General features: G+C 41.8%; 2 protein-coding genes across 4 annotated transcripts in view; one reads left to right on the top strand and one right to left on the bottom strand.

The window, feature by feature from the left end:
- The window catches only part of kdm6a (lysine (K)-specific demethylase 6A), a 48,647-nt gene extending 36,590 nt beyond the window's left edge, over positions 1–12,057 (bottom strand). The window contains exons 1-5 of the mRNA XM_069712100.1: positions 11,888–12,057; positions 11,684–11,747; positions 8,929–9,037; positions 8,607–8,656; positions 1,873–1,931 (exon numbers count right to left, since the gene is read on the bottom strand). Coding sequence (XP_069568201.1) covers positions 1,873–1,931; positions 8,607–8,656; positions 8,929–9,037; positions 11,684–11,747; positions 11,888–12,057 — 452 coding nt within the window. The remainder of the gene's footprint in view (positions 1–1,872; positions 1,932–8,606; positions 8,657–8,928; positions 9,038–11,683; positions 11,748–11,887) is intronic.
- On the top strand, positions 12,022–18,347 carry fundc1 (FUN14 domain containing 1). 3 transcript variants are annotated; one of them, XM_069712102.1, is made up of 5 exons: positions 12,022–12,107; positions 14,720–14,873; positions 16,926–17,001; positions 17,100–17,228; positions 17,789–18,347. In XM_069712102.1, exons 1-5 carry the CDS (start codon positions 12,056–12,058, stop codon positions 17,864–17,866), a joined length of 489 nt encoding a protein of 162 aa, XP_069568203.1. In that variant the 5' UTR covers positions 12,022–12,055; the 3' UTR covers positions 17,867–18,347. The 3 variants fall into 3 exon arrangements, with proteins under 3 accessions (XP_069568203.1, XP_069568202.1, XP_069568204.1); XM_069712101.1 differs by lacking the exon at positions 12,022–12,107 and adding an exon at positions 14,092–14,254; XM_069712103.1 differs by lacking the exon at positions 12,022–12,107 and adding an exon at positions 14,555–14,609.
- Positions 18,348–18,363: the final 16 nt, after the last annotated feature.

The following is an 18,363-nucleotide window of genomic DNA, read 5'->3' on the forward strand; positions in this document are numbered from 1 at the left end:
TGGTGGTGGGGTTTGCGGAAAATGTGGCCTTCACAATAAAATGTTCTAATGAAATGCGTATTATCAATAGAAGGGATTACATATTACTGAATGCTACGGGAAATGTATACACACGTCAAGTTGTAAGAGACTACACTTTGTTTTTGTTAATACAGTAGGCCTGCCTTGAATTATTCATTAAAAAGCAGTTAAAGCTCTTATTTTGACGGCTGATGTGGTCGTCGTATTTTATATTACAGTCACAGACTGTTTGTTCTGTAATGCTGCGTCACTTTTATGATTTATTTTTGTAACTTTTAGCCCCATGGTTCTCCAAGTTCAATAAATAAAAAATGTAACTAAAATATTTCTGATATGCAGTGTGATTATTACCAAAGGAAGTGATTATGTATTTATTCCTTTATCAGGTAGTGATTAAAAAAAAAAAAATCTTTCAGAACTTGCAATTTTTTTCTTATTCCCCCAATTTTCCACAAAATACCCTGTTTATTTACATTCCTATTTATTTTTCCATTTGACCCATTTATCCGTTTTTACATACATTTATTCATACATGAATTGTTCCTCCTTTTCTATTTCTCCCAAACTTATTTACTGCTGATCTTTTTACATTTCTCTATGAATTTCTGCAACATTATGCAAATGACGGGACTTATCATTCAAAGTGCATAGATCAGACCGAGTCAACTCTCATCATCACGCCCCTTTCTGGGGGACAACGATCAGGCGTACAGCGTTGACGGCAACGGTGAACCGGAGGTAGGAGAGACTTTTCTCCAAACACCTTCTTTAAACCAACCAACTTAAATAATAACACAGCGAAGAGTAGCTTTGTAGTTAGTTGTACCAACAATAATGTAAAAAAAAAAAAGAGCTTGTCTCCAATTCTTTCCTGTAAAATATCCTAAATAAGTTCTGCTGCAAGGACTTTGTTGTGTTCAGTGCCATGAAATAACCTGTGTTGTGATTTGGCGCTAAATAAATACATTGAATTGAACGGGACGGTCAGTTGTCAGAACGGTGCTAACATTTGCGAGAATACTATTTGTAGAGCATGAATGAAAAGTCAAATATTTGGTTGGTAATTTGCTCATCTGGAGACTCGGTAAGGTAAAAAAAGGGGTCTGCGTAGGACACCTGTGACCACTGAGTGGGGTTATAGCACCTGAGACTGTAGGGACATCACTGAAGAGGGATCAAATTCAACTTTTTCGATATATCTAGCCTGTTCTATGGCACGCAGAGCGGGCATTTATTTACTTTTATAAACTAATTTACCTCTGGTGGTATTCTAATGGTTTGGTTTTTACCGCTCTTCTACATTAAAGTCTATGGAGAGTGTCACTTGTTTTCCCCCAAAAGATGGCGGGGACCTGCTGTAAGGCAAAGTTCCCGCATGTGCCGACCGGATTTCATCATCTCTGATTAAATTGATATTGAATATATAAATTGATGAGTTATGAAAGCACACAACGTGGCATCTTCACCGTGAGATCCAAATGGAAAGTAGAGAGCTAAAACACAGTGTCTTAATGATTATACAGCATGTCCATGTGTTATATTAACACATCTAACGTGGGTTATTACAGTTTTAGAGTTACCACAAGGTGTGTTTAGGGAAGCATGCTGTTTCTTCTAAGCTAGGTGCTAAGCTAACGCTGCACTGAACATATAAATAATGATATCAATGTTCTCATCCAATGAGGTACGAAAGCAAACGCGTATTTACCAACACGTCAGAGCATTTCTTATAGAAGGAATAAACCTTTGTTTAAACGTCATTTGTTTCCAAGAAAAAAACATGATCATCATAAAACTGACGGAGGCTATGCATGCAATAAAAAATATGAAAAAAAAAAAAGCAGCACTTACCACTGAAATGCGTTGAAATGGAAGTAAACCATGCCAAGGCCATACAAAAAGGCAGCATTCTGGGAAAAAACAGACATTCGATAACTGTTACAGACAGCAACAGATTTTTGTCCTCACAACATGTTTACTGTACACAACGTGGCAAGAAGCTAAAAACTAGCATCCTCAATGGTATCAACTAAAAATTATATCTCTCATTGCCAGTTAAACATAATTATTTACATACATTCAGGCAAGGAATAATTTCCAAGTCAAAGAAGCCATTCAAATGACAGACCCTGCTATATCCTCCAATTAGGGAATTACAGTCTTCACATTTTACAGTACAGATAACAGTATTTTGCAATAAACTGAAATCACCTCCGCAGCTGTAGCAAGAGTCTGCCAATGAGTCGCACTGACTCACTGATAATGATAATGCATTTCCATCATTAAAATAATGTTGACGTATCTTTTCTGTAATGCCTTTCCATTTGACTGTACTCAGTCAACAACATCAGTCCGGTTCTTGCCAATAAAAGTCCCGCTTTGACCTCCAAATTCAGACTATTTACATCGGTGCTGCGACCAAGTGCGCCTCACACCATCATCAGGCAGAGGGCAGGACCTCACACCATCATCAGGGAGAGGGCAGGACCTCACACCATCATCAAGGAGAGGGCAGGACCTCACACCATCATCAGGGAGAGGGCAGGACCTCAGACCATCATCAGGGAGAGGGCAGGACCTCACACCATCATCAGGGAGAGGGCAGGACCTCACACCATCATCAGGGAGAGGGCAGGACCTCACACCATCATCAGGGAGAGGGCAGGACCTCACACCATCACCTCACTGTGGAGATGTGTAATCCCGAGGAGCCCAGAGCTGTCACGTCTGATCACAATCGAACTCTCATCACCTCTGTTTAATGGGCATTCCAAACAGAGAAACATCAAACCAAACGGACCTGTTCATCCACATGGAGGGAGTCGGCTGGACGCCATCATATCACAGATGGTTGGACAATTTAACTCCAGGCCATGAAGGCTGTCTACACTGAAGCATATATTTCCATAAATCAAACTGAAACATTGTGACGTACCTATTCCCAACATAAAGTCATATATTGCATGATAGAGAAGAGCATCATTGTGGATGACTTAATAGTGGAGTGATAGATGCATACCGACGTTTTTTAATTTCTTTGTATTACCTCGTATGAAGTTTTGCCTTCCTTCACAATATTCTCTGCAATCCCCCATCTATAGTAACAATGAATGTGATGTGAGGCTCCAGCAGTTAAGATACACTTCTAGTAAAGGAGGATCATATACAGAAAGGACAGATTGTTGAAAAGTTGTTTAATGCAAAAAACAAAACAAAAAAACAAAACACCTAATTAGGTTAACTGGCAAAAGATCAGTAACATGATTGGGTTTAACAAGAGCACCCCAGACACTTATCTCATTTAAGATGGACTGAGGCAAGATGGAAAACTGTCCTGTGGTCTGATGAATCAATTTTTTTTTTAATTATCTCTTGAAATAATGAACACTGCATCCTCTGGGCTAAAGGGGAGAGGGACCATACAGCCGGTTATCAGTGCACACGGCATGGGTAGCTTGCACATCTAGGAAGGAGCCATGAATGCTGAACGATAAATACAGGTTTTGGTGCAGCATATGCCGCCATCCAGACAACGTCTCCTTGATTATTTCAGCAAAACAAAGTCAAACTGGCAAATTCAAAATGAGCATATACAGTGGGTACGGAAAGTATTCAGACCCCTTTACATTTTTCACTCTTTGTTTCATTGCAGCCATTTGCTAAAATCAAAAAAGTTAATTTTATTTCTCATTAATGTACACTCAGCACCCCATCTTGACAGAAAAAAACAGAAATGTAGAAATTTGTGCAAATTTATTAAAAAAAGAAAAACTGAAATATCACATGGTCATAAGTATTCAGACCCTTTGCTGTGACACTCATATTTAACTCACATGCTGTCCATTTCTTCTGATCCTCCTTGAGATGGTTCTACTCCTTCATTGGAGTCCAACTGTGTTTAATTAAACTGATTGGACTTGATTAGGAAAGGCACACACCTGTCTATATAAGACCTTACAGCTCACAGTGCATGTCAGAGCAAATGAGAATCATGAGGTCGAAGGAACTGTCCAAGGAGCTCAGAGACAGAATTGTGGCAAGGCACAGATCTGGCCAAGGTTACAAAATAATTTCTGCAGCACTCAAGGTTCCTAAGAGCACAGTGGCCTCCATAATCCTTAAATGGAAGAAGTTTGGGACGACCAGAACTCTTCCTAGACCTGGCCGTCCAGCCAAACTGAGCAATCGTGGGAGAAGAGCCTTGGTGAGAGAGGTAAAGAAGAACCCAAAGATCACTGTGGCTGAGCTCCAGAGATGCAGTAGGGAGATGGGAGAAAGTTCCACAAAGTCAACTATCACTGCAGCCCTCCACCAGTCGGGGCTTTATGGCAGAGTGGCCCGACGGAAGCCTCTCCTCAGTGCAAGACATATGAAAGCCCGCATAGAGTTTGCCAAAAAACACATGAAGGACTCCCAGACTATGAGAAATAAGATTCTCTGGTCTGATGAGACCAAGATTGAACTTTTTGGCGTTAATTCTAAGCGGTATGTGTGGAGAAAACCAGGCACTGCTCATCACCTGCCCAATACAATCCCAACAGTGAAACATGGTGGTGGCAGCATCATGCTATGGGGGTGTTTTTCAGCTGCAGGGACAGGACGACTGGTTGCAATTGAAGGAAAGATGAATGCGGCCAAGTACAGAGATATCCTGGAAGAAAACCTCTTCCAGAGTGCTCTGGACCTCAGACTGGGCCGAAGGTTCACCTTCCAACAAGACAATGACCCTAAGCACACAGCTAAAATAACAAAGGAGTGGCTTCAGAACAACTCTGTGACCATTCTTGACTGGCCCAGCCAGAGCCCTGACCTAAACCCAATTGAGCATCTCTGGAGAGACCTGAAAATGGCTGTCCACCAACGTTCACCATCCAACCTGACGGAACTGGAGAGGATCTGCAAGGAAGAATGGCAGAGGATCCCCAAATCCAGGTGTGAAAAGCTTGTTGCATCATTCCCAAGAAGACTCATGGCTGTACGAGCTCAAAAGGGTGCTTCTACTCAATACTGAGCAAAGGGTCTGAATACTTATGACCATGTGATATTTCAGTTTTTCTTTTTTAATAAATTTGCACAAATTTCTACATTTCTGTTTTTTTCTGTCAATATGGGGTGCTGAGTGCACATTAATGAGAAATAAAATGAACTTTTTTGATTTTAGCAAATGGCTGCAATGAAACAAAGAGTAAAAAATGTAAGGGGGTCTGAATACTTTCCGTACCCACTGTATATTCAATAGAACACTAAAGTTTCCCCGTTTCAACATTTGATATGTTGTCTTTGGTCTATGTGAAATTAAATATAGGTTTACATGATTTGCAGATGATCCCATTCTGTTTTTATTTAGATTTTACACAGTATCCCAACTTTTTGGGAAACAGGGTTGTAAAGTTGTGATCGAATATATGGTTCTATGAATATAGCCAAGAGAATTGTACTGTGACGACTCTTTACTGCAGCGCCTGTAGCCAGCAAAGCATTTTTGTGGCGATTGTGACATCTTATCATTCACAATAACACAACTTTTACTATGTGAAGAAAATTGAAATATTTATACACATTTCGACCTGTTGACGTAATGATGGGATACGGTTACACAGCGTTGTGTTATTTACTTAATTTCTGTGCACTGGTTTAACCTCAGCTCTGTGTTTCACTCTCTGGGTGTTTCATAAAGAGCGGGACTCAGCCCCCACTACATACACACAGCTCTCCACACACAAATGGCAAAGGAGAGACACAGTTTAAGTTAACAACTCAGAAATCACTCGTTACGTTACTGGAAGTGAATTAAAAGTCATTCATTTTGTATTGAACGAACGTCAAGGTCAAACTTCTGAAAATCTGGCCAAAATATGTTTGTTTGGTTTTTTTGCTCTGAATCTGACGTTAGTGGTGAGGAAGCAATCAGAAGCTCTGCTGCTGATCACGCTAGCCGTCCTGCCCAGAGCACCAGTGGCTCTCAGCCCTCCCGCTGATACAACTGCAACCCACCCGCCACCTCCACCAATCGCCATGAATTCAATGACACATGCAATCAGGCCCTCTCCCACTATCTGCATGTGAATCCCTGTCGCTACGGGAAACAACAACAACCTCCGAGCTAATAAACGCATGTGCTGAAAATTTTAAATTTTGTTTGTCTTTTTTATCAGTAAAAGTCATCTCACAAAATCAACAAGCTGTACATGTTGTATGTGGCATTTCTTTTGCAGGGACTGGGCCATTTTGAAGCCAGGCCTCATCTCTCTACGTGCAAATGTTCAATCAATACAAGTTCTCCCTGACTTTTTTTTTTTTTTTTTTGCAAGTGCCGTCGCGGCATCCTGGACTTAACACCGCCCAAGATGACCGTGATTGATTTAAAGAAATATTACCATGGCAGGGTGCTTTTCCCAAATAGCCGAATAATATATGGGTGGAGTGAGACCATTCCTGCACATGGCAGTGGAGATAAGTCTGGCTCTGAAGAACTAGCTTTAAAGTGGCTATAATATTAATACTAGTTTATCAATTACAATGGGAAACAATGTAACAATATGTTACTTAAAGCAATAAACCTACAGAGATTTATCAATCGAGCCCGACATCCCCCTTTGTATTATAGAGCTTTACATTGAGTTTCAAATTGATGTTCAGCTGAGCTTAAGTTCACTTGGTTTACTGTCTGAGTTCCTTATCAGCACTCTCCTATTTGCAGAAGCAGTCAGCATCTGGTTTCTGTGAAAAAGCTCTAAAAACACACTGGATGTGACATACTGAACACCACACAGCAGACAGTCACAGATGGAAACAAGACATGAACATACTGGGATGTTTAGCAGCTAAAGAGACAGATATTTCCCCCAGGAGCTGCTGGAGACCAGAAAGGAGCTACAAGAGGAAATCCTGGTGTAATGTTTGCCTAGATGCCAAAAACATTACCCCAAATGAATAATCATGTTGCTTTGAAACTGCTGTATGCAATTCTGTAATTATTAGCAAACATGTTTGATATTGTGCGGGTGGAATCATAAATTTATAACAGTTAGAACTGAACTGCATTTGAATTTCACGCTGGAGATGTGAAGAGTGTGTCGAAATGCCGACCTAGGGCGCATACAGACAATGTGACAGCAACAGTTTTACTATTTCATGGCATGTCACACTGCAAGACGGGTCTTGCAAATTTGTCAGACTATACAATACCAATTTTGAGGTATGTCAAATTGTACAATGCACGCCTGTTGAGTTGTTGCACTAATATGCAAGTATTCAAAAATAAATGTCATCAACTGTCATCAAACACCGAAAACACTCATTTTGAAAATCCTGCAAAACAAACTTCCATTAAAAAACCTCAGAAGACAATGAGGCTGTGAAGCTTGGTGCAGCCAGAAAAAAAAAGGGAGCATAAAATGTAGATTTGAGCTTGAGGTACCAATATTTTTTTAGCAGTGATATTACACTAGATTTGTGTATATTCAGCACTGTGTCTTGTCGTAGTCTAATTGGTTGGATTGAAATGGTGGGCCTACAATCAGATTGTGGAATTAAAATCCACACTGGACCACCGTGTTAGATTTTGAGGTTAGGTTTCTCTCACGACTATCAGTGTTCACAGCCTGAAACACTGTAAAAGGTGCCTTAAATCTTCATGCCACAGTATTTCCAGACTGAAACTCCTCCACAGATTTTAAAAACCTGGTTAAAGGTTGTTCCAAACACTGCAGGGAAATCAGGAAATCAGGCAGAATATATTTTCAAAATGCAAATCACTTCAGCTGCAGGGTTTTCATTTATATCTGGCAACACTGTAAAAATTTAAATGCTTGTAAAACCCTGCTGTATTCTCATTTGACAAAGCACAACCTGACAGATCTATAACTGACTGCCAAATAAATTATACAAACATAAGTGGTCAGTTCCTGAAGTCAATAAACAGTCGGCTGCTCTGTGCGAGCACTATTCAACTTCATCTGCATCAGGAACAGTAGGCTGTTGAGCCAATGAAATATGATTCTGTATATGCTCCCTGTGTAACCTGTTAGGGCTGTGATTCGCCGACTTGACCATCCGCCTCTATTGCATTTGAGAATCCGTGATGTTCCACTGCTCTCTGTGATGGTAGTGTCTCTCAGGCACCGTTGCTTCGGATCAGTTTTTCTTGCTAGTTCTTTGGCTGAGAGCATTAGTGCAGAAGAACAAAAGCAGTAGAGCGAAAAATCCCTCTGCAGAGGATACACACAAGGTCATCATAAACTTGTAAATTATGTCCAAGGTGTCTGAGTAATCCAGGAATCGTTTTTCGAGAAAAATAATGTCGATGATGAATAAACTAGGACCAAAGAGGATGAAAATGGTAGAATGGAAGCTGTGTATTCATGCACAGTAACCATTCCTGTCACCTGGGCACAGAGCGTACATACAAGCGGGTGCCATCAACTTCAGCCATTTGATCAAGTGCAACTTTTATGCAAACTGTGAGGTGTTGTGCAGCCACACCATTTCATCAGCAAGTCCCAGCAAATTCAGCCTATAAAAGAACTACAAAAAAAGCTTTCCTAATGCGTACGTTTCATTTGTGTCGTTTTGTGCAAACTCACCTTCCAGTAGTCCGACTGTAAACTGAAGTACCTCTGGTATGCAGATAATGCTGAGGAGATGGTGATTTGAATAAAATAGCATGAAAGAGAAAGAGGGGGAGACACAAGAGGACAGTTAATCACAATGTTAAAAACTCATTATATTCAATTCAGCTCCACCTAAACACTTCCTGACATGAAAACCTTCAAGACGAGCTCAACATGTCGAATCAGAATAATACTTTGCATTTTCTAGCAGCGTAAAGTCACAAGAGTAACAGAGAAAAAGATTTGAGAGGAGATGTAGAAAAAAATAACAGGCAGGACTGTTTCCTCGTCTCACCTTTTGGGTAGTCCTCCAGCAGGAGGTTGAAGTGGCCGAGCTGGCAGAAAATGTCAGGGTCCACTTTCCCTTCTGCTTTCAGGATGAGGGCATCATAGCAACTAATAGCCTGAACAAAAGATCAAGAGATGTGAGGAGTTAGAGGGTGCAGAGAAGAATTTTGAGTCAAATTTCCAGTCGATCTTCTGCATATTACACAAAATTATCAAGTAATGGCCAATATGGCAGGCAAATGTTGATTACAACTTGTCCTTAATGCTTAGGCCTTAACGATAACTTAGGTTTATTCTGGGTAAAGATCTGACACAGCTGAAGAATATACCACCAAAGGGGCCTGTTCTTCAAACCTTGCAAAGTCGCTTTGCATAGTACTGGCTAAATGCCCAAATATAGACCTTGTTAGTCAGTATTTAAAAAACGGCTAAACAAATTACTTTGAATAGCCCCTATGGCAGCCACTGGAGAGAAATGATTAGTGAGTGCGTGCGCATATGAAACAGAGATGGCAAAACAATTACATTAGATGCAATGTGTCACAATAAAAAATAATTTAGAATCGAACATTTTGTGATCTTGTTGAGCTTTGCAATCGCTAAAATAAAATGGATACCAACTCAAATTTACCAAAGATCTCAAATCTAAACAATCCAGCACAGACTGGCTGAAATGAAACTTGACCCTTTGCCTGCATGTACCATTAAGGTAGTAGCGTTTCTGGATTTAACATGATAAGTGATGCTCTCAGGTGCCAACTATTTAATCAGAAGCGGCAAGAACACCAACTTTATCAATTTGGTTACAGTAGTGGGTAATACTCATGCACAAATATTAATTTCTGGCTGGTGTCAGCAGGCAGTATAGAGTATTTATTATGTTTGGTTCTTGATCTAAAGATCTTGCAAGCAGCATTTTATCCCTCTGATTTAATGCATGTGCATCAAACGCAAACAGTTAAAATAACAGTGTGCATAACATTACTGCTGTTCATTTGTAACACATAGATACAAGTACACTAGTAGTGTATGTTTTCTACAATCAACTCTATGGCTTGATGAAACTGACATAAACCTTTTTCTGACATAAAGTCTTAAAATCAAAAGACTAGCCAGATTCCATAAGCATTTTTCAAATAAGCAGACCTTATTCAGGGGTGTAAAAAAACAGCCATGCATCGCTGTAACGCTGCAACACCAGCTACATTGAATTAAAAACTTGGGGAAAATGAATGTATGAAATATACATGTATTTATTTTTAATAATGAACTAGTCCCTATGACCTCCTAAGACTGTGTGATTCAGCAAACATAACTCTTACACACACACATCCTCCAATCGTGTAAACTATGAGTTGGGTTTATTCTGAAGTTAAGCTGTGTATCAGCTCAAACGATGCCAAACAAACAAACAAACAAACAAAAAAAGGACTCCCCTTCCCCCATATCTTAAAATGGTAGTGTCCAGAATGGTTGTAAAGGAAATCCGGTGATATTATAAAACACACGGTAGTTTCATGTTGGTGTGATGTTATCAGGAAGAAAACCACCAATAACCAGATGTGTCGTGCTTCGGTTTAACGTTATGATCCGTCTGTGCAGGTATCCAGCAAAGCACGAAGGACGGCAACAACTCGAGGCGAAGACCGACAGTATGTCTGGGCCTAACAAACAAAGTGCCCCTCCAACAACAGCCCGGTAGCCACATGTTAGAGACGCAGACCGGGCACAGGCAGCGACACCACGGGCCGCCGGACCAGGACCGCGGGACCGCGGTCGGTCGGTCGGTCCGTACGTGCGCACCGAGCGCCGCACTGTTACTTCAGTGCTCGTCCGCCGCTTCCGCTTCAATCAGTCATCTTTGTTATGAACCCTGAGCGTCGAGGCAGCGTTCATGTCCGCGGAGCTTAGCCTAGCTGCTGCTAGTTAGCCAGCAAACGTCTGGCTCGGTGTGTTCTTCCTATCCCGCCATCTTGGGTCCAAGTCGAGCAGCCACGATTCTCCCTAAAATAACACGCAGCGTGTTTCTGCGGACCGTCTCAGCTGCGCGGTGTCGTTCACGGCTCCACGCGGCTGAGGGAGGGAGAAGCGCGCAGGGCAGCGAGCCGCTCCGTGCTACCAGAGCGGGCTGACACCAGCTCTCACTCCGGCTGCCTCATCGAGGACGGACGGACGGTCTGCCGGGACATGTCTGTCCTCCTCTCTCGATGAACCGCAAAATAAACATAAAAGTGAGCACTTGCCCCACGCTGTCACACTTTTCACAAGTCAAATGTAAGTGAGCGGATCAGCGCGGTGCTCCGTTTGTTCACCCCGGGGTCAGGTCACCACCGGGGGGCAGGTGGACCACGAGCACTCCGCCGGGGGACCGCGGGCTTCACAGAGACATGTGCGCGGTGACAAACCCCCTTTTCGGTCGTCGGTACCGTGGTACCGACTCCCTGAACCCCCGATGACACCGCCGGCTGCTCCAGGGTGGAGGTCCCGGGTGGAGGTCCATCCCGGAGCACCGCGCTGCTTTAAACCCGTTTAATGTGGACGAACATCGCAGATGTTCTGCAGCCGGTTCGTGACGGACCCGCTGACGGGTTCAGTCAGCCGCTGGTTCTGCTTCAAAGTTGGCCAGCCGAGGCTCGTGTACCGCCTCGGCTGGCCGTGAAGCCAGAGAGGCGTCGGGAGGTCTGTACCACTTATTTCAGGTGGGACATTCAGCGATCAGAGGAGATAGCGGAGAGCCGACGGGGACCTGCTCCGTGTCATACCTTCAGCAGCAAGGCCTTCGTTCTGGCGCCATCTTCTTGAAGCCTGTGAAATCCAAACAGTGAACTGCAAGTAGAGGACAGACAACACAGGCGGTTCCGTATTACTTGGGGGCATTCATACGTGTTGTTTCAAACTGCGCAAAGAAAACTATGAATTTCACAGAAGGAAAAAGGTGAGACTGTTCACACAATAGACCGTCCAACCTGTCAACTCCGACCAGGCGCTCTTTCTCCGGCGCTGTTAGCGTCGGAAAGTCCTCTTCGATTTCAGTCGCTTTTCCCGACGCCATTTTCTCCTCGTCATTACCAGCAACGCCGAGACTCCGGGCAGCGGCGGAGGCAGCGGCGGTGAGCGACACTCCGCACGATTTCATGGAAAAGAGATGGGCCGCTCAACGGGACCGAGCAACTCCGGCAAAATGCGGTAACAACGAAAGTGTTGCACACCTATCCAGGATTAAAACGGGGCGTAGCGTAGTTCTTGCCAAATCCTCAAGGAAATGATCCCATCAAGTTACGGTCCACACTCCTCATTGTACTTCAAAACGCGGCGTATATTCCGGTGCCAATTTATGCATGAAGTTGCTGTGATGTCGGGTATTAAGGGTGAGTGTCATTTGATAATACCGCAAACTTCCCCAACCATCGGCTCAAAGTTGTTGTAATTGTGTCACAGAGGCAAACGCACGCCGCCACCGTCGGCACGCCCTCTGCTCGCCCCAACCAATCAGCGGCCGGTGTCTGCGGTCACGTGACGGTCTCCAGTTGATGTGTTGCGAACACGCGCACGCACACATCAAATGTGCTTCCGAGACCCTCCTCGTGTCCTGTGATTGGTTCTTCACGCTATATTATGATTACGTAACTGTGTATTAGGGCAACCTATTGGTTACAATATCTGTCATATCTGTCAAGGATATTTGTTGCAACGTTGCACAAGTACTTTTTGATAGATTAGATAGATAGATAGATATTACATGATTCAACTAATAGGGGATCTCAGAGTCATCCACATCCACAATCACTGATGTAAGATATAGTCAAGTAGAATATATAAATGATAAGTAATGATCTAAAATCACAGAAAAGCCAAATAGATGACCAAAAAAAAAAAAAAACGAATTCCCATTGGTTGTCAGCTCATTTGCAAGTTTTGTTTCAGTGGTTTATTTAATTTAATACCCTCCCCCCCCCCCCCCCCACACACACACACACACAAAATCATTTGAAAGTGTCCTGGCAACTAGGCAACAGCAAAACAAAATTACAGCCACTATAAAAACAAAAAAACAGCAATGCCTCACTAGTCAATAGTCAATATAAGGTAATTGTCGTCTAAGATTTGAATAAAAGAGTCCGTAAAGAAATCCTTAAAACATATTAAGTACTATGTTTGCTGTATGTTCCTGCATTTGTCTCCTCTATTAACCATGTGCATACAACTGTTAATCTATACTGTGTTTTGAGGTTGCCTATACATTTTTGCACAGTCTGCATAAACAGTGAATACATACAGGAGGCTGTGTAATGTTGTATTTATTATTCTCATTATTGAATTTAATGACATTGTGTTCCATAAAACAAGAAATGAAGAAAAGACAAGCTTGATGGAAAAGAACCTTTTTAAAACACTGATTAACAATATTTCAGGGGTGATCAGTCATTTTCTCAAAAGGCATATGTTAGAGTTTGCCGAAGTCGTTGTTACAATTTCCTCAAAATTGTGACAAACCTGGGTAACTGAAGTAAATGTGCTCTCAAACTTTGCTGTAGCTACTAAACATATCCATATTATGATCTACTTTGGCTCAGTTATCAGCAACTAAAGAATAAACCATCAGACATCTATTACACCAGAAATCCGCTGTAAATCATCACATCCTAATGGGTAGGGAGTCAAATTTAACCCCAAATGTGTGCTTAAGACATTTCATTCTGTCAAAAAACACAGAATTTATTCTGCCAAATTGACAATCAGAAATACAAATACGCTCTAGATAAATAAAAGTAAATCTTGGTAGGATTCATCTGTTAGGACTGGCAACTATAACAGGCTACTCACTGTTTGTATGACCAGTTCCTCACCTGGCTGTGCTGATCTGATTTTCATCCATAAAAGCATTTATTTAGTCAACATTATTTAACTATTTAAACTTTCACTCTAGAATGCAACTAGTGAGTTCACTGCAGATTACCAAACACTTGATGGGTGTCCGGGGAAATCTGCATATTATATGTAAGAGTACATTTGGTTTTTTTAGAGTTGTAGTAAATATAGTCTTTGTTTTTGAATACCGGTTTATTCACTTTTTCAAAATAAAGTGCACACTAGGTGTACACGTTATTTTAAAGCAGTCTGATCCTTGTTCTACGTAGCAAATTTGACATTATTGTTACAAAAAAACATTATTATTACGACTACAATGTGTGAAGCGGGAGATCAGACCGGGCGGACCCGCCGGCGGGTCGCTTCCTCTTTTACTTTGACCGTCAAAATTGCTGCGAATGACGCGGACGTGCAGACAGCTGAGGACAGAGCAGCGTCCTCCAAGATGGCGAACCGCGACAAGGGTAAGCTGGCCTGTAAAGGAATTAGATCTGCGTCTGAACCGGGACACAGGGCCTCTCGCTGGACACCGATCCCATACGGGACATGTGTGAAGGTCCGTGCGCCAGCTCCGTCGGTGCTCCCGGTGGGTTCAGACGCAGCGTTTAAAGCTCGTGTAACTTTTCAGCTGTTAGCTCCGTGCTAACTCACCGCAGGCCTCACAACTTTAATAAGTTTACCAAACGGAGCCGGTCATTAATCAGCCGGCAGAAACGTCAGTCACGTTGAAACCCCTGAGCCGGGAACATGAACTGAAGCGGTGTGTTACTGGATTACAGATGTGTTGTCCAAACTCCTCGTGTTACGTCTGTAACCGCGGTGAGACTCGGGCACCAGCTTCACGTATCGTTAGCCGCTGCGACGCGTCTCCTCGTCGCTGCTGTACGCTGACTGTTTTGTTTTGTTTTGTTTTGTTTACCAATGACAAGAACTGGAAGAGGAGATTTACGACAAGGTCGTAGATCTCACGGAATATGCCAAACGGCAGCGATGGTGGAACCGCCTCTTCGGGAAAAACAGCGGTCCCGTAGCGGAGAAGTACTCTGTGGCCACGCAGCTCGCCATCGGAGGAGCCAGTGGATGGTAAATGTCCTCCTGTCTTCAGCTCCCTCACATTCACTCTCACCGGTTTCTGTGGACAGTTGTCATGTACATAAATATATGTTTGGGAAGGTTCAGAATTAGTTTGGATTATATTGTGTGATCTGTCTTTCTCTCCTGTGTGTCCTCACCTCGCCTTGGTTACTGGCTTTACTGGTGGAGAGTGCTGCCTCAGCAGAAAGCCTGGGACAATACGCAGGACAATACACGGGACAATACACAGGACAATACAGAGGACCATACACAGTACAATACACAGGACAGTACAATACACGGGACAATACACAGGACAATAGACGGGACAATACACGGGACAATAGACGGGACAATACATGGGACAATACACGGGACAATACACAGGACAATACACGGGACAATACAGAGGACCATACACAGTACAATACACAGGACAGTACACAGTACAATACACGGGACAATACACGGGACAATACACGGGACAATACACAGTACAATACACGGGACAATACACAGTATAGTACACAGTACAATATACAGGACAATACACGGGACAATACAGAGGACCATACACAGGACAGTACACAATACAATACACGGGACAATACACGGGACAATACAGAGGACCATACACAGTACAATACACGGGACAATACACAGGACAATAGACAGGACAATACACGGGACAATACACAGTATAATACACAGTACAATACACAGGACAATACACAGTACAATACACGGGACAATACACAGTATAATACACAGTACAATATACAGGACCATACACAGGACAATACACAGTACAATACACAGGACAATACACAGTATAGTATACAGGACAATACAATACACAGGACAATACACAGTACAATAGACAGGACAATACATGGGACAATACACAGGACAATACACAGTACAACACACAGTACAACACAGTACAACACACAGGACAACACACAGTACAACACACAGTACAACACACAGTACAATACACAGTACAATACACGGGACAATACACGGGACAATACACAGTATAGTACACAGTACAATATACAGCACAACACACAGTACAACACACAGGACAACACACAGGACAACACACAGTACAACACACAGTACAATACACAGTATAATACACAGTATAATACACAGTATACTTCCATCATGCTGCTTATGCTCCATGAAACTAATTTCCTTTCCATCACTCATAAAAACAAAATTTCAATAACCATGCAGTAGTATTATATCAAACTATGTCGTCAGTATTCTTAGTGTATACAGAGGAAAGAAGTCATTTGTTACTAGTTACACATAACAGTTACTAGTAACTGGTTAACTGTTCAAATATCTGTAATCAGTTACTGTCACTGAGAAAAAATATGTAATTAACTTACCGTCAACATGTTGAAGATGTTACATCTGAATGTATTCTTTTCCCTACAAGGCATATTCATGGATATAACATGAATTATGTTGCTTTGCATCTGGACAGGCTCATGCATCGCTCTAATCAAGCAACCCGAGGCGGTGTCTCTGAAGGACGTCTTAGTGTCGGCCCGTGTCAGAAACATGTGAACAGTAAACAGCCCTGTCGATGGCTCAGTGACACTCGGCACACTCAACCTGAAAGTACACTCGGTTTGAGGTTATAGTGACACTTTCCATCACTGCAGTCTGTTTTGATCATCATACTCGTGATTTGTTTGGTGGTCGTATTTTAAAATCTAAACGTTCGAAACTTAAGTCGAGTTTCAGTTTGACAGCAATCAGTGTTGAGTACTGTCGGCAGGTTTACATGGTCAAACATGGAGTCTTTATATTTATTTTTTTGACTTTTCAGCTTTACTGCCCACTTAAAATCCATTTGTAAAAAAAAAAAAGTAATCAACTTATTACATTTTTACTATTCTGTGACCGATTATATTACAACAGTAACCTTCCCAAAACTGGTTACACTAAAACACCGTTCACTGTCATGCAGACCGTACAGACGCCATTATCAAGACAGTTTAAGTCATTATTTAACTGCCGTGCTCTTTTTGTAATTAATTTTAGGTGCGCAGGTTATCTCTTCCAGAAGGTTGGTAAAGTCGCTGCTACATCAGTTGGGGGAGGTCTTCTGCTGTTGCAGGTATTTTTTCATTGTTATGCATCAAGAGTTATATGTTCAACGTTTTAGCAAATAAAAACATTTCTGTGAATCTGCCTGTCATCCATTTTTATCTCCAGATAGCTAACAACAGTGGCTACATCCAGGTGGACTGGAAAAGAGTAGAGAAGGATGTCAACAAAGCTAAGAAGCAATTAAAGAAGGGAACAGATAAAGCGGGCCCTGAGCTAAACACACTCGTTGACAAGGTAACATGATTGTGCGTCGTTTTGTTTTGATTGTCACATGAGGGGAAATCTTTTGAGAACGGTTTTCATCCTTTGATCAGACTTGAAAATTAGACATCAGGGACATCCTGGAGGCCATGCCGCTGAAACTAGTTACCATTTAGCTGCTCTATCACATCCCTAAATTTGAGCGATCATTGCATTTCATATCCTTGTCTCTTTATGTATGCTTCTTGTTTTTATTTACTCTGTCACCATCTATTAAATAGGCAAAAAGCCAGAAAAAGAATCTTAAAAATAAAACAAAGAACTTGAGAATTTCTCCAGTTTAAATAATTGGACTAGATAATGTCTTCACTCATCTTCGCTGTGGCAGATAACTGCAATAAATATGTAGGCACACGTGCTAACAAGATGCTTATACTGCACTAGTTTTCTTTAGTGTGACTCAGGAAGCTGCTTTTTTTTTTTAATTTGTCATAAAATCTGAATAAAACTCAATAAGTTCAAAGGTTAAGGCAGCTCAATGACTGAGTTTGAACTGCTTTACATACTGAAACATATTTTTTTGTCTTTTTCAGTCCACAGAGTTTGTGAAGAAAAACATTGTTGTGACAAGTGGCTTCATCGGAGGATTCCTGCTCGGCCTGGTATCTTAGGCTCTGCCAAATCAGAAGAGTCTATGTTTCTTTGATGTTATGAGAAACTCTATAGAGAAAGTTTAAATCATTGCTGGATGGGTTTTAAGTGTTTTGACAGAAAGCAATCAATTTGAATTTAGCTTGTAGCCATATGTTTCTGCCTAAGCTGCACATCCTCTTGTCAACAGTACTGAACCGTCACATGAGAACTACTGTTGTTATGGATTTGGCACTTAAACCAAAATGGCCCTTATAAAACACTCCACTTCTTTGGCCAAATATCGATGCATATCATGCAAGGTTGATTTAAAAAAACACAAAGGCCGTCAGAATGTTGCATTGTTTTATTTATTTAGCGGTGGTATGTGTTTCGTGGGTTATATCGGTCTCCCCTGTTTCTTTTTTTAATGAATTTTGTTTAGCAGTGAATTGTTGCTTGAAGCACTGCAGGCTGTGGTTTGTCTACTCTAAGTAAATAAAAACAAATAAATCATTTGAATTGTTTCTCATTTACA

The sequence above is a fragment of the Brachyistius frenatus genome, unplaced genomic scaffold (assembly GCF_029030835.1).
Source record: "Brachyistius frenatus isolate BFR_SWC_R1_liver_20210118 unplaced genomic scaffold, ASM2903083v1 Contig_106, whole genome shotgun sequence".
Taxonomy (NCBI): Eukaryota; Metazoa; Chordata; class Actinopteri; family Embiotocidae; genus Brachyistius; species Brachyistius frenatus.

Bases quoted from the DNA above. Each gene is read 5' to 3' on its own strand.
- fundc1 (XM_069712101.1), top strand. From the start codon at position 14,107: ATGTGTGAAGCGGGAGATCAGACCGGGCGGACCCGCCGGCGGGTCGCT. The intron at 14,874-16,925 runs GTAAATGTCCTC...AATTAATTTTAG, and splicing joins ATCGGAGGAGCCAGTGGATG to GTGCGCAGGTTATCTCTTCC. The intron at 17,229-17,788 runs GTAACATGATTG...TGTCTTTTTCAG, and splicing joins TAAACACACTCGTTGACAAG to TCCACAGAGTTTGTGAAGAA.